General features: G+C 38.7%; 1 protein-coding gene across 1 annotated transcript; it reads left to right on the top strand.

Annotated features, from left to right (window-relative positions):
* Positions 1-695: 695 nt before the first annotated feature.
* LOC106931399 (solute carrier organic anion transporter family member 1C1-like) lies at positions 696-10,578 on the top strand. The gene is made up of 15 exons (XM_088003101.1): positions 696-1,040; positions 1,434-1,503; positions 3,044-3,185; positions 3,272-3,404; positions 4,338-4,462; positions 4,564-4,710; positions 5,403-5,501; positions 6,383-6,646; positions 6,766-6,930; positions 7,242-7,437; positions 7,531-7,696; positions 8,465-8,649; positions 8,861-8,925; positions 9,017-9,134; positions 9,219-10,578. The coding sequence occupies exons 2-15, from the start codon at positions 1,453-1,455 to the stop codon at positions 9,430-9,432; spliced, it is 2,070 nt and encodes a 689-aa protein (XP_087859227.1). The 5' UTR covers positions 696-1,040; positions 1,434-1,452; the 3' UTR covers positions 9,433-10,578.
* Positions 10,579-14,747: the final 4,169 nt, after the last annotated feature.

The following is a 14,747-nucleotide window of genomic DNA, read 5'->3' as shown; positions in this document are numbered from 1 at the left end:
TTAGTTCTTGACAAGGGTTCTTGAGTAATGCAGATTTGCAATTTACAAGTTTCAAACAGTGAAAAGACAAAAAATATGCTCTGTCTATCATCCATCCATCCATCCATCCATCCATCCATCCATCCATCCATCCATCCATCCATCCATCCATCATCTTATACGCTTATCCCTAGTTGGGCCACCAGGGGTGCTGGTACCTTTCTCCAGCGGTCAACGGGCAAGAGACGGAGTACACCCTGGACAAGTCGCCAGTCCATCGCAAGCTCTGTCTATTTTTTATTTATTTATTTCATAATTAGTTTCTTCATCTAAACTGCGTAACAGCAGTGGAAGAGAATGTTGTAAACAACAGCCAATTCCCAGAAGACCCGTTGATTTTGTTTAGGAAATCCTTACATTAAAACCTGTTCAAGAGACGGACACGCCATTTATTGTGAGCTGCGACCGAACGAGCCTCCAGTGAATAGCCACTGTGAAACAAAAGTGATAAGGTGATGGGATGTGCCGTACTGGGGAATTCGAGAGAAAGCCATTGTTCGCGGCCATCAATGGTACAGGAAGACTTTGATCGGGCCTCGGATGGAAACACCCGGGCTTTTGCGCGACCTGAAATTCTCCTGGAGAGGAAAGCGTTTCACTCTTTGAAACGGGCCAGACTAACAGAAACAGCTCGCTCGTACCACAATAAACTTTGGCCAGCTTCACGCTGCTCGCTGTTTGTTGTGTTTCCGAAAGAGGGTGGCTGTGAAGTTTCTTAGAGGAGGATGTGCGCGACCATGAACGCCGGAGGGACCTCTGAACCTCTTCGCCTGTAGCTTCGTCTTGAACAAACTGTGCTTGTGTCTGGGGCTCTTGTCAGTTCGCGTGAGGGCTGGGTGACCTTTTATTGACGTGATCAGCAAGATCAACATGACTGCCTGAGTTACTGGTTACACGTGATGTAATTTGATGATAAGACTCGGGCCTCAGGTGCAAAGTCCTGCTAGTTACGGCTATCAATCAGTTTGAATCCTTCATACTGGTCCATCAGTGCTTCACAGGTAAATACTTTTACTGTATGTTTTCTTCATTAGTATGCTTTCACACAATTACTATTGTATGTGTACTGGTAAAAATGTCTTTTGTTAAAAACACTTTGTAAATTCTTGTGTCTTCTGTTTTGGATGTTATTTGAAATTTTGCAGGTTTATGTGAATGCCACCAGTCAGATTCAAGAGAATCTATATTTTTTTCAAAAGCCTGTCCATGTATAATATTGTAATGAATTGTCATTGTATGCTTAGTGGACAAGATTGTGGAGTTAGAAATGTATTTAAAGTTGTTTTTAGAAGAAGCTCAATAGAATTTGTTTCCAAGATCTTGTATTCCAAAGTATGCTGTTTATTTGCAGGGATTTTGGTGTTGTGTTTAATTCTTTTTGTATTTTGCAAAAGTTGAGCCCATAGAAGCATCATGAGCGTAGAATCCAAAAAACCACAAGAGGCATGTTGCTCCAAGCTCAAGGTTAGTGAAATTGCTTTTATGACAAAATATTGGACTTGCATTTTGGAGAGAAAAAAAACAGTTCATATGCAAACAGTTTCCAAATGAATTCATTTTGATCTGATGTAAGACCTTTTCAACTGTTTGTTGACTTAGAATAAGTGGAGTAACTGTAATTCATATAAATGATACTTTTTCCAAAGTAGGTCTGTAAGGCTGATGTTGATCATTGGTTGATGATTATGACTGACGCTGACATAACACAAGTTGCTCTGTTTGTCATAGCATGTACTACCTACCTACATATTACGTAATGAATAACAATGACCTAATATAAACAAAACAGTAGGAAGCATTAATTTCCAAGGGAAAATTAAATCTATACATTAAAAGTAATTAGCCAAATATGCTAAAGATCAATTCTGTTACACTATTATATTTAATGGTTGTACAATAAATTAAATATTTTCAATGGACATAAATTATCATCAATGAAAATAAATTTCTTAGAATATTTTTGAAACATAAATAAAGTGAAACATATTGCAGTTTTATTTTAATACTTAAAATACAAATTATATGCAGAAACCTATAAAAAACAACTTGAGTTGAACCATAAAATCTAGATGTTCATCAAAATTAAAATTTTTATATATATTTTAATATATTTTCCATGCTGTCACCATTCCAAAAATATTTTTGTTCAAGTGCTTCAAAAAAGCAGAACGCTTCACTGATAGTACTTTAATCCTCCACCAGATGGCGCAAGACAAGCATGCGATTTGATAGAGCAGGTTTTCGAAGAGGTACGGTTTTAAAAATATGTGCATCGAAAAAATATACAGTTGAAATTATAAAATGAATTCACAGGGAAGAATTTCTGTCTCTTAGTACTTATTCATTTAGCTAACGTTAGATTTATTTCTATCGAATGAGCTGCATGTCTACTGATTTAGATCATGTGCCAGAAGTAATTTTTTGTTTTAATTGACAAAGATCAATTATGACTTTTGCAACACCTGAATGATATTCCTGCTCATGTTGATTAAAGATGGAGATTTAAAGTTACCTTGTGATGAGAACATTTCCAAAGTCAATACACTCCAGAACTAATCCAAAATCTTAAGAAATGTACCTTTTTTATATTGGTACAAAGTTTATCATGTCCTTTGGACTTCTATATGGACATGCAGACATTTACAGTTTATTTTATAACTCTAAGAATAATACTTTCCACATAATATATCTGGTTTTGGAGCGAATGATGTTCCAAACAATCTTGAAAAAGACCCTGAACTAATCAAATATAAACTGAGGTGTTTCTTAAAGTTGAGTTAAAGCCCTAGATATTTCAATGTATGCTAAATATTTCATTTTAATCTTATCTAGGCCATATGTGTGATCATTTTTCTCCTACTTTTACAAGACCCTTTAAACATTGAGAAAAGAGAAATTTTTACTCTAACAGGAATCACTGTGAGATCTTTGACATGACATCATTGGGTCAAATCAACAAGCCCGGCCTATAGAAGCCTAATTCTCAATGTGTGTGCTCCCGCAGTTGTTCCTGGTCTCCCTGGCCTTTATGTACTTTGCCAAAGCTTTTGGCGGCGCTTACATGAAGAGCTCCATCACCCAGATCGAGAGACGCTTCGACATCCCCAGCTCTCTGATTGGGGTCATAGATGGCAGCTTTGAAATGGGTTTGTGAAGTTAAGATGTTCTGGATTCTAAAATACTGGAGCTACTCCTTTAATTAATAGTTTTCTGCATTTATTTTTCTTCACAGGAAACTTGCTGGTAATTGCCTTTGTGAGCTACTTTGGTGCAAAGCTCCATCGTCCCAGGCTGATTGGTATCGGCTGCTTGGTCATGGCCACCGGATCCTTCATTGTTGCACTGCCACACTTCCTACAGGGCCCGTTAGTATAAAACACATTTACTCTTCAACCTTTTTAAATTTAGTCTTCCATTTGTTGGATTTTTGGCTGGTGAGGGAACTGTTTCTGTATATTTAACACATCCAAAGCACATTGAAAACAAATGCAGTGGGTGTACATTCACAAAGAGGTGCACTCTGTTTGATCTCCACTAAAATATGTATTTTTATATTTAATGTTTGTACCCTGTGATTGTGTGAACCGAAGTCAAATTCCTTGCTTTTGTATCACAAGCTTGACTATTGAAGCTGAATCTAATGTTTCACCACAAACTTTAATGTGTTTTAATGGGATTTTACGTGGTTAGAGTTAAATAGAAACTCTCAATGTTTAAATATAAACAGTTTTGCGATTTTATTTATTTATTTATTTTTAGATTTTCTTTGGCACTAGTGGCAAAAAAAGTTACCATAAAAAAGGCATTAAATACATTTAGAGTATAAAAGTAATAATAATAATAATAAGCCTCCTGACCCCATTAGGGACAAGGGTGAAAGAAAATGGATGGATGGATGGATGGATGGATGGAAACTAATAACTAAAACAAAGATTGGATACCAAATGGGAACCTAAATAATACTGATAATGCTAAATTAACGTTGTTTAAAATATATAAAATATCAATTCATGTTACTCTGTACAATCAAATAAGTCGGGAATGCTCTTATTTTTAAAAAAAATGGTGCAATATCTTATACTTTAATTACTTTATCAAGCTTTTGTCGTGTTTTTATATATTTATATTTATTGCCAGTTTTGGCAGGATCAGTTCTCTATACATTTGTCGCTCCGAAGTAACAAAAAGAGGCCTGAGGGCATAGAACATGTTTTATTTCTTACATAAACATAGATATTAAAACATGAATTGATAGGGAAAACCAGAATCTCTGACATTAATTGTAATTTTACTTCTAGATATAAATATGAGACCAGTATGTCCCATAACACTGAAGCCAACAGCACTGAAAGCATCCTGCCATGTTTGTCCAACCACAATCTGACTGAGAAGGACGAGACCCCTGACATAGCAGCCATACAAGGTATCTGGCACTTCGTTTGGATGTCCACCTTCATCCATTACATAATTGATCCTCAATCTGCTTAGTCACATGACGTTTAAACTCAGTTTCCTTCCTGTCAGCTTGTGAAAAGGCAGTCGGCTCTTCCATGTGGATCTACGTTTTCCTGGGAAACATGCTGCGTGGAATTGGAGAGACTCCCTCCATGCCGTTGGGAGTTTCCTATCTAGATGACTTTTCTAGACAAGAGAACACGCCTTTCTATCTGGGTTTGTTTCATTTTTGATATTTTCATCGTGCTGCCTTGTGTTGCCATTTTAAACATTTCTGGTTCATGTTTTATCGAAGTTTAGTCAAGTCATTGTCATGAGTTTAACAATATTTTTGGGTAAAGCTAAAAACCTGTTTGTTTATTTTCACAAATAAAGTAATAGTTTTCAAAATCTGTAGTCAGTGTAAAATACTTACATCCACATTTGAGTAAACCATATATTCTGGTTTCTTTTGTTTGCCTAATTCAGATGGTTCTAGTGAAGGGGTTTTCTACTCCAGTCTACAGGGGCTCCAACACACCTGAATCAAATGGCTTCATTACATTTTTAAAAAATGGCAGCGACTTTTATAGCGTGTTGTCCACCAGCTGGATGTAAATTCTTCATTAGCTTACGACTAAACAGCAATTCAAAACAGCTACTTCCTGTCTAACTTCAACGTAAGATTCTCAAACCGAGATGCGGAGAGTCCAGCTTAAGTTCTTATCTTTAACACGAAATTAGCTATATATCTATCCATCCAAAAACTTTGAACAAAACAGCACTTCGCAAGGGATGTGGGAAAAAAAAAACAAACAAAAAAAACTTTGACATTTAAAATCTCAAAACCAAGCAGGAACCATAAATAAAATGAATCATAATCATACTCCTTTTTACATGTTTCTTACCCTCTTCTTCTCTTTTGCTAGCCTGCATCTACACAACAGGAATGCTAGGCCCCATGGTTGGGTTCATGCTGGGCTCCTACCTGGCCAAGACCTACGTGGACATTGGATTTGTCGATTTAGGTATGAGATTTGTCTAAATAAAAAAAGACTCAAAACAAACACTTGAAATATATTTGTAAGTCAGCGCAACATGCCTACTGGAATTACAGTTATTCTAAGTAGCTTGAATCAACAAAGGTTATCTTTGACGGTGTGATAAGAATAAGTCTGGGAGATATACTTTCTCTCTCTGAGCAGCACTTTAGCAAAAATAGTTAACCTTTGTGACTGAATGTTTATGGTGTGGCTGTTGGGTAAGAGTAAAACCCTGAGTCATGGAGCAAGAGTTGCAGGATAGTGGTGACACAGCAAGAACTACTGTCAACTCAAATGTTTTGAACAACTGTTGCTAAAAAAAAAGAGGGTTTTGCTGCCAACAGGGACTTAGCAGCTAAACCCTAGTTAGCTGCTAAGATGCTAACAAACAGTTAAATATTACTCTAGCTGTACTCCATCTAGACCAAAAGTTGTATGTTGAAGGAATGATGTCAGTAACTACCCAAGTTGACTGTTCCAGGTGGAAGTTGCGAAACCAGTGGCATTAGCTAACTAAGTGACTAAGCTAATGGCTACTAACTACATCAGTAAAGTGTAATTTGCTCTATGTAGCAATATGTTTTGCTAATCGTGATTGTACAGCACTGTGTGTGACTGATAAAGATGCCATATGTGCAGATAAAGAGCTTAACAATGTAGCATTTACAAAGTTTTATGCGTGTGGCAGCCATGTCGGGTCTTAAGGTTTGGGAAAATTTCAAAGTATGACCTGAGATTTCAGAGGTTATTTACACTTTTTTGCTTTGCAAATTAGGAATTTCCAACTTTCTAGAACAAAGGGAACACAACGTAGCAGGAACATTCTGTATAACCCAACAATCTCTCTTTGGCCTTTCGTCCCCCAGACAGCATCACCATCACCTATAAGGACTCTCGCTGGGTGGGAGCCTGGTGGCTGGGCTTCATAGTGAATGGCACAGTGATTCTGCTGTCGAGCATCCCCTTCTTTTTCCTGCCCAAGTCTTTGCCGAAACAGGGGGAGGAGGAAGAAGGTGGCAAAAAAAGTACAGAGCTAGCTTCTGGGCCAGAACAGCAGAGCTTCCTGCCAGATGAGACCCAAGATGGTGAAGACAAAGAGAAGACCGTCACGTTTAAGGAAATGGTTAAAGGTAACTCAGCATTTGAATAGGCTGGTCAGGTAGAGGAAACATGAGATAAATCAAGGTGTACAGCTTCATACCAGATCACTGGCTACTCTCATTTGCCTTAATGGTTTATTCTTTGCCAGATTTTGTTCCTTCGCTGAAAAGACTCTTCAGGAACAGCATCTACACAATGATAATCCTCACTAACCTGGTTGCGGTCAACGGCTTTGTCGGTATGATCACCTTCAAACCAAAGTTCATGGAGCAGATCTACGGCCAGGCGGCATCCAGAGCTAATTTTCTCATAGGTACATCCATGATCCTCCCCGTCAAAGTTTGCTCTAACCGAAACAATGATGTTGTGAAAGGGAAGTGTGATTGTGTGTGATAAATCGGATGCAAGAATGTAGATATTAAATGGCCCACTGAGAGAGCTCCCTTTGTGCAGGCTTTAGCATTTGATGGCTGCTTGTATGAGTGTCCGTCCGATACTGACAGTGCTCTGAAAACAAATAGTCTGAAAAGACGGGAAACGGTTTCAAATGGTTGTTTTCTTTCAGTGACGGTGCTGTGAGCTGTGTTTTCCAATCTAACACCCCTCCGCCCATCCCTTATTCAGGCATCATGAACTTGCCCGCAGTCGCCCTGGGTTTCATCACTGGCGGTTTTATCCTGAAGCGTTTTAAATTGGGTGTCGTTGGAGCGGCCAGAGTGTCCATCTCTGCGTCTCTTGGGGCCTTTTGTATGCTTTCCCTTCAGGGCTTCTTTCACTGCGACAACGCAGAGGTGGCTGGTTTAACAGTGGCGTACCAAGGGTGAGTGGCTCGCACATGGACACATAACCCAGCTCCAACTCAAAATCGAGTGTTTTTGACTCAAATACATTCTCACAAATGTCTCTTTTCCAGTTATCCTCAAGTATCCTACCATCATTCAACGTTGTTGTCGCCGTGCAACATGGGCTGTTCCTGCTCCATGAAGCACTGGGATCCTGTGTGCGCCTATAACGGCATGACGTATGCCTCTCCCTGCCTGGCTGGATGTCAGACCTCCACTGGAATGGGAAAAGCAATGGTGAGCTTTTTTCTGATGGTGAACATGGAGTTCATGTGGCCAAAGTGGCAATTCCTATCATTGTAATATTAGTGACAAACATACAAATAAATAAATTGCTTGGTAAAGTACTTAAAGTGGCAAATATTGCATCCAAAAAATAAAGACGAATAACTTTCCCAACTTTTGCGATTTTGCAGGGTAACATGTAGTAATATTTGTCATTTTCACCGTTATTAATGTAACATCACTTTTGTTTACTTTTCTGTTGTATTTGCAATCTTACTGTTTTATTTCCTTTCTTTAGTTATCTACTCAGTATTAATTTAGTTGTTTTTCGAAACTTTGCATTTTCTTTCTTCCTGTTTTCTGCTTTCCTTGGTTTTTTTTTAAGATTTATTTTGTTTTCGTCGTATTTTCTTCTGTTTTTCCTTTTGGAAAACAGAAAAAATATGTATTTTGAATAAAGGAAGGGGGGAACTTGGTAAGCCCCAATAGAAGGCTAGATTTTAATTTAGATTTTAGCTAAAAGAAAACGTAGGTATATTAAAATCATTTAATTAATGAAAGAAACACAAGATTTGATTGTTTTTATTTACTTTTTTAGTTAAAATTGAAAATTGTGTATGATCTCGTTTGTTTTCATTTCTACGCCTGGTTGTGTTAATAGAGTTGGTTACTAGTATGGTTTTTTTTTCCAATTGTATATGAAATTGAATATGAAACGTTAACATATGAAATCAAGAAAAATCAAATTCAGATCATTGTCTTGTTTCGTTGTTTTTAAAGGTGTTCCACAACTGCACATGCATTGATACCTCCACGTCTCCTGCTGCAAACATGTCCGCCGTGCTGGGCCAGTGTCCCAGAAGGACTGAATGTGACGACAAATTTAAAATTTACATGGCTTTATCAGTGCTGGGAGCCTTTATTTCTGCCTGTGGAGGCACGCCGGGATATATTGTGCTGCTGAGGTAAGGAAAAAACATAGCACATATTGGAAGCTTTGCATTTTGGCTTTCATAATTACATTTTGGCACATGTAAAGCATGTTTTATTGTGTCTTCTTACGGCAACATGCTTAATTGTCACATTTCATTCTTTGATGTTTGTCAGAAAAACTTCAATTTCCCATTTTCTTTAGTGGTATACTCTGGTTAACTATACCAATCAACTTTAATTTAGGTCCATCCAGCCAGATCTAAAGTCTTTGGCACTAGGCATGCAGACGCTGATCGTAAGAACTCTAGGTGAGCAACAAAACCTAACTACTTTTTCCATATATTATAGTTTTTGTCCCTTTTTCTCAACGTGTCATTCTATGTAACCTTGTTCTGCCAGGTGGGATCCCTCCCCCAATATATTTTGGAGCACTGATTGATCGGACATGTTTGAAGTGGGGCACCAAGCAATGTGGAGGACGAGGAGCATGCAGAATTTATGATTCCAATGCATTTAGGTACAGGGGGGGGGAAAACATACCTTAACTATCAATATGCTAAGCAACCTATAACTTCATTTTTCCAACACGCTTTACTTTCAGGTTGACTTTCTTGGGATTGATTATTGGACTCTACGTCCTGGCCAATATGTTGTGGGGAGTCCTCTACGTCAAAATAGTTAAGAGACAGAAGAAGCTGGTGCTGAGGGATCAGGCCAAAAAGAATGGAGTGGAGGCTAACAGACTTAGCAATGGACATGCTAGCATCAGCATTGTTAAATACAAAGAAGACGAAAACATGGAGAGCACTATTTAACATGTTGCAAGAAGGCCAGGTTGTTGCAGAACGAAGATGAACCCTTGTGTTCAGTCCTGAACATGCTAATGGTACAGTGTTAGCGCTGTCTGGATGGTTAGCATCTTCCATCCTTGGCTTCTCCACCCCCCCCTTTATGTGATTACTCTTTATAAAAACATATAGACATCAACTAAAGCAATTAAAAAGAATAAAATAAAAATATATGACGTTTTGTCTGAACAATCAAGACGTCATTGAGTGATCTTAATAGAATCAGACTGGGAATCCAATTAATCTTTTAAAGCCTTTAGCTTGTGTGTAGCCTTGAAACTTGGATTGTTTTAGGTCAGTTTATACAGTGAACTCCCGGTATACAAGGGTGTTGCGTACCACAGTTGTCTGCGATTAGCTAACCACATCTTGCTTTCTGTGGTTTTACAAACTTAACTTGGCTAATTTAGCTAGTTCCCTTGATGTGAAACTGGCTTAACATTTTAGCAAAAAGATGTAAGTCCAGTCAGTGTTGCAATAAGTTGGTTTAAAGGACTGATTAGTATGTTCTTCAAAATGAAGAACAAATCTCAAGGGATATATGAAATATCAAATATGGCACGACAAGCCTTAGGGTTTATTTTTGTAGTTGTAGCACTATAGGTCTTAGCTTGTCAATGAAACACTATCTTCTGGAAATGTACATTTGTCATTTCGTTATAACTGCTGAAGGCTTTAATAGGTCGGTTTCTACATATTTTATGTTTTGTCATAACAAATTATCAGTTGTGCTCACATTTTATTACTTGTGATACCCATTTTAATGAGCTTTAAAAGCTGTTTAAGCATAGTATTACACTTTTTTGTTACATAACCTTATTTTTTGTGTTCAGTTAAAATGTAATTACCATAACCATGGGTGTTAAGTGTGGCTTAAACAGTAGACTACAAGCTTGTGGGTTTAGTTTCAAGTTTGAATTGATTCTATTGTGTTTTAGCTTTTAAATGTATATCCACTAATGTAGACTGCAAAACCAAGGTTAAAATTTTGAATGTACTATGTATTGTTTTCTCTTTGTAATTTTGTTGGTTGTACAGCTGAATGTAAATGCACTACCACTGCTGTGTGAAATAAGTGTTCTATTAATGTTTTAAAGAGAAATGGTGACTCCAGTTTTTCAACAGGGGTCCTCAATTTTTCCATATATGGTTGGTGGAGTTAGTATGGGCTAACTGGTGCTTCCTTCATCAAACGATCATCAGCTGATGACAATGTGATGGAGATGTAAATATTCTTATCACTTATTGTTTACCATGTGAAACAAGAACATTTGGTTCACCTTGTCCAACAAGTACCAATAGCTAACTGATTAATATCTTGTACATATCAAAATATACAACAAAAATAATAGATTTGTCTTATCCTGTGAAAATCGAGGAATTAGTTTCTTCCTCCACTATTGCCATCTGATGGAATGCACTGCACCAGATCAAAAACAACCAATCAGAGCCAAGAGGAGGGTCTTAGTGCTGTCAGTCAATCTTGTGTAAGTGCTCCACAATCTGCTAATGCTGGAAAAATATGGAGCGCCATTTCAGCCAAAATTAAATAAATAAATAAATAAATGGGTGAAATAAAAAAAAGAGTAAAATAAATCAATAAATGAAGAAAATGAAAAACAGCTCACAGTTCCAGGAAAACTGTTTATCTGCTGTCAGAGTTGGCTATGCTGACTAGTTTGAGCATTCATGTCAGACTAGGCTAGTGCAAAGACCCTGCTCCTGGCTCTGATTGGTTGTTTCTAGTCAGCACTGATTATTTGTCACAACATGGTAACAGGTTTAACAAATCTGTAAAAACACACACACATACACACACACACACACACATATATATATATATATATATATATATATATATATTTTTTTTTTTTTTTTTTATAATAATTACACACTGCACTTTAGTGTGGTGGTAAGGTAAATCTCTTTTGTTTTGTCAGGTAACAAGCATTTACCCAAGGACGGCCCAAGCCTCCATGGGGCCCTAAGCGAAATGTGGTTTTGGGGCCCCCTAGTTCTGCTAACAATGTGGACTGGCTGCAATCAGCAGTCCGATCATTAGATCATTCACACACCTGCTATAAACTTATTGCATCTCTGGCAGTGCTGTTTACATTATATACATGTATAATAGGATACATTTATTGGCCAACTGATTTATCCTCCAGTTGATTTCTGGACGATGATTTCCTTAATTTTGGGGGATCGTGATCTGCTGATACTTACATGTGAAGCCCATCTTATCCCCTGATCTTATCTTCATCAGCAAAGGTTTATAAATCAGCCTCTGTTCTCTTCTGCTCTGCAGTGAGAGGTTTGACTGACAGACTGACCCACCAGGTCAGGTCTGCACGTTTACAGTTAACAATATTCACCTCACTGTTGCCAACAGTGACTTTCTTGCTAAATGTAACATTTCAGACAAAAAAAAATTCATATCAGCCTAAATCAAAATCAGCAGCTCAGGCTTTTTAAAGATCGGTGACCAAGGATCGGCCAGAAAACTGCAATCGGTGCAGCCCTACACACATATTCATGACATTCTTTGATTAAATAAATTTCTCTTAAGTGTTACTCTAATAGCTAAAACTTTAATTTACACCAGGTGAGTCTTTCTCCCCTGAGAATGTGGACCGGTACCGGTACCGGTACTGGACTGATTCTGAGCTTTCAAATGATTTTAACTGAAGTTTCCCATAACTTAGAAGTTGATGTAAAAATAATATTTGTTTTGGCCACAAAATGATTATGATCAGCAGCCAACAACATATCCACAACTACAGCATAGAGCAGCTCATCGATGTAGCAGCCATGTAGCCTGACGTAAAAACATTTTGCTAGACAATGTCAAACATTGAGACGTTTTAATTATCAAACACGGTGTGTTATTGTTAAAATAAATCACTTCATAGTGAAATTGTGTGTTTTTGATATTATAATGACTTAGAAGTTATTACTTAAAAAACAGAAAAAATAGCTCCACTGAGGGGCCCCTTAGTGGCCCTAAGCAGCTTCTTGGTTTGCTTGTGCCTTGGGCCGGCCCTGACCTGGACATGACTCAAAGGGGCCAGAAAGTGGAGGAGATGAAAAGAGGTTTGGTTTCACAACAGAATGTTCAAAAGAGCCAAATCACAAAGTGAAGCTGCTGTAAAGGCCAGTTATAATGTGGCAGCAGAGATCGCAAAATCAGGGAGAGTTTGTAAAAACGGTGCATGATGACAGTTTGTGACCTCGTGTTCCCAGAGGGAAAAAACAAACGTTTTCAAATGTGAGCCTGAGCAGAAACACTGTAGCTGATCACACTTGTGATCTTACCACCAATCTGTATGACCAGCTAATGGAAGAAGGAAAAGATTTGGTGGCATTCTCCCTTGCTGTGGATGAGAGCAGCGACGGGTCTGATACTGCGCAGCTGTCAGTCTTCATCAGTGGAGTGGACTCAAATCTGTGTGTTTACGGAGGAACTTTTGGGGTTAAAATCCATGCATGGCACAACCACAGGAAAGGAAATCTTTGAAGAGGTTTCCAAATGTGTAACTGAAATAAAGCTGCCGTGGGATAAACTCGTGGGATTAACGACAGATGGTGCGCCAGCGATGTCCGGTCAAAAAAGTGGACTGGAGGGCAGGGTTCAGGAGAAGATGAGGGAAGAGAACTGTGCAGGTGAGCTGATTGTTTATCACTGCATCATACATCAGGAATCACTGTGTGGCAAAGCCCTAAAGATGGAACATGTTGTGACCACAGTGACACAAGTAGTGAACTTTATAGGAGCCAAAGGTCTGAATCACCGCCAGTTTAAGTCTTTCCTGGAGGAGTGTGGGTCGGAACACGACGTGCCGGATCACAGCGAGGTGAGATGGTTAAGCCGAGGAAAAGTACTGCACAGGTTGGTCGAGCTGAGGGAGGAAATATGTCAGTTTCTGGAAAGCAAACTGAAAACCACAGCAGAGCTCCGGGAGCAGAAGTTTTTGTGTGAGCTGGTCTTTCTGTGTGACATCTCAGGACATGTCGATGCGCTGAACCTGCAGCTTCAGGGGCGGAGACGCATCATCACAGAGACACGTACGCTGCAGTGAGAGCTTTTAAAACTAAACTGTGCCTTTGGGAAAATCAGATGCAACACGGAAACCTTGGCCATTTTTTCCTGCTGCCAAACCATAAAAACGCAGCTCTCTATCGCCGTGTTCTCCTGCACAGTTTGCTGAAAAACTCTGTGTACTCTGCGCTGAGTTTAGCCGGCGATTTTCCGACTTTGATGCCCAGAAATGTAGATTTGAACTGCTAAGTAATCCCTTCACGGTCGATGTGGAAAACACACCAACCTGCCTCCAAATGGAGCTGATTGAACTCCAGTGTAATGACACGCTGAAGTCAAAGTATGAAGCTGTGGGTGCCGCACAGTTTCCGCAGTTCATCCCCGACACAATGCCTCAGCTCCACACCCAAGCTGCTCAAATGCTTTCCATGTTCGGCAGCATTTATCTGTGTGAGCAACTTTTCTCCACGATGAAGATGACCAAAACATCTCACAGGAGTCGTCTGACTGATGAACACCTTTGCTCGATACTGAGGATTTCCTGAGCTCAGAGCCTGAACCCAGACATCGATGAATTAACATCCAAGAAGAGATTCCAGGTATCTGGCTTGAGCACAACAGATTAGATCAGTGTGGCAACCTGAGCAATAATTAATGTTTCCTTTGCGGACGTTTTCTTACACAAAGGATCACTGTGTGGCAACTCACTCCAAGGCATGAGACTGAATGGTTGATTCATTTATTTATTTATTATTATTATTATTATTATTAGCCTGTGAGAAAAAATATTTTGATATTTAAATCAGAAGGCTGCAAATAAAAAAGAAGTATACAATTTTTATTTAAATTTTATTTAATAAATTAATGCCATTTATATATAATTTAATAATTTAAAAAAAAAAAAAACTCAGGTGATATGGACTTAGAGCTTCAGCCTGGTATTCACCTTGCTGACGTCAGCTGCTTTGGGCCTACGCAACATACACAGTGACGTGGCTAGATAAGTAAACCGTCCTATGACGTCACAGAGGCAGTTATATACCGAAGATCTCTGTTATATGTATTCAACTTCCCTCAGCAAGCGAGAGCAACAGATACACCGATCATTGAATATTTACAGACATTTTTTGACAATGAGTATTTTATCTGGCTCTACAAGGTGGATTGGAGCTGGGTTGGGGCTGCACAAAGTCAATCAGCCCGAACTCAATCAGGGCTTTGACTTTGACAAGTTCAGGAACCA

This window comes from Poecilia mexicana, unplaced genomic scaffold (genome assembly GCF_051168715.1).
Source record: "Poecilia mexicana isolate PSO_F unplaced genomic scaffold, ASM5116871v1 scaffold_23, whole genome shotgun sequence".
Lineage (NCBI taxonomy): Eukaryota > Metazoa > Chordata > Actinopteri > Cyprinodontiformes > Poeciliidae > Poecilia > Poecilia mexicana.
This window is presented reverse-complemented; position numbering and strand designations above follow the sequence as displayed.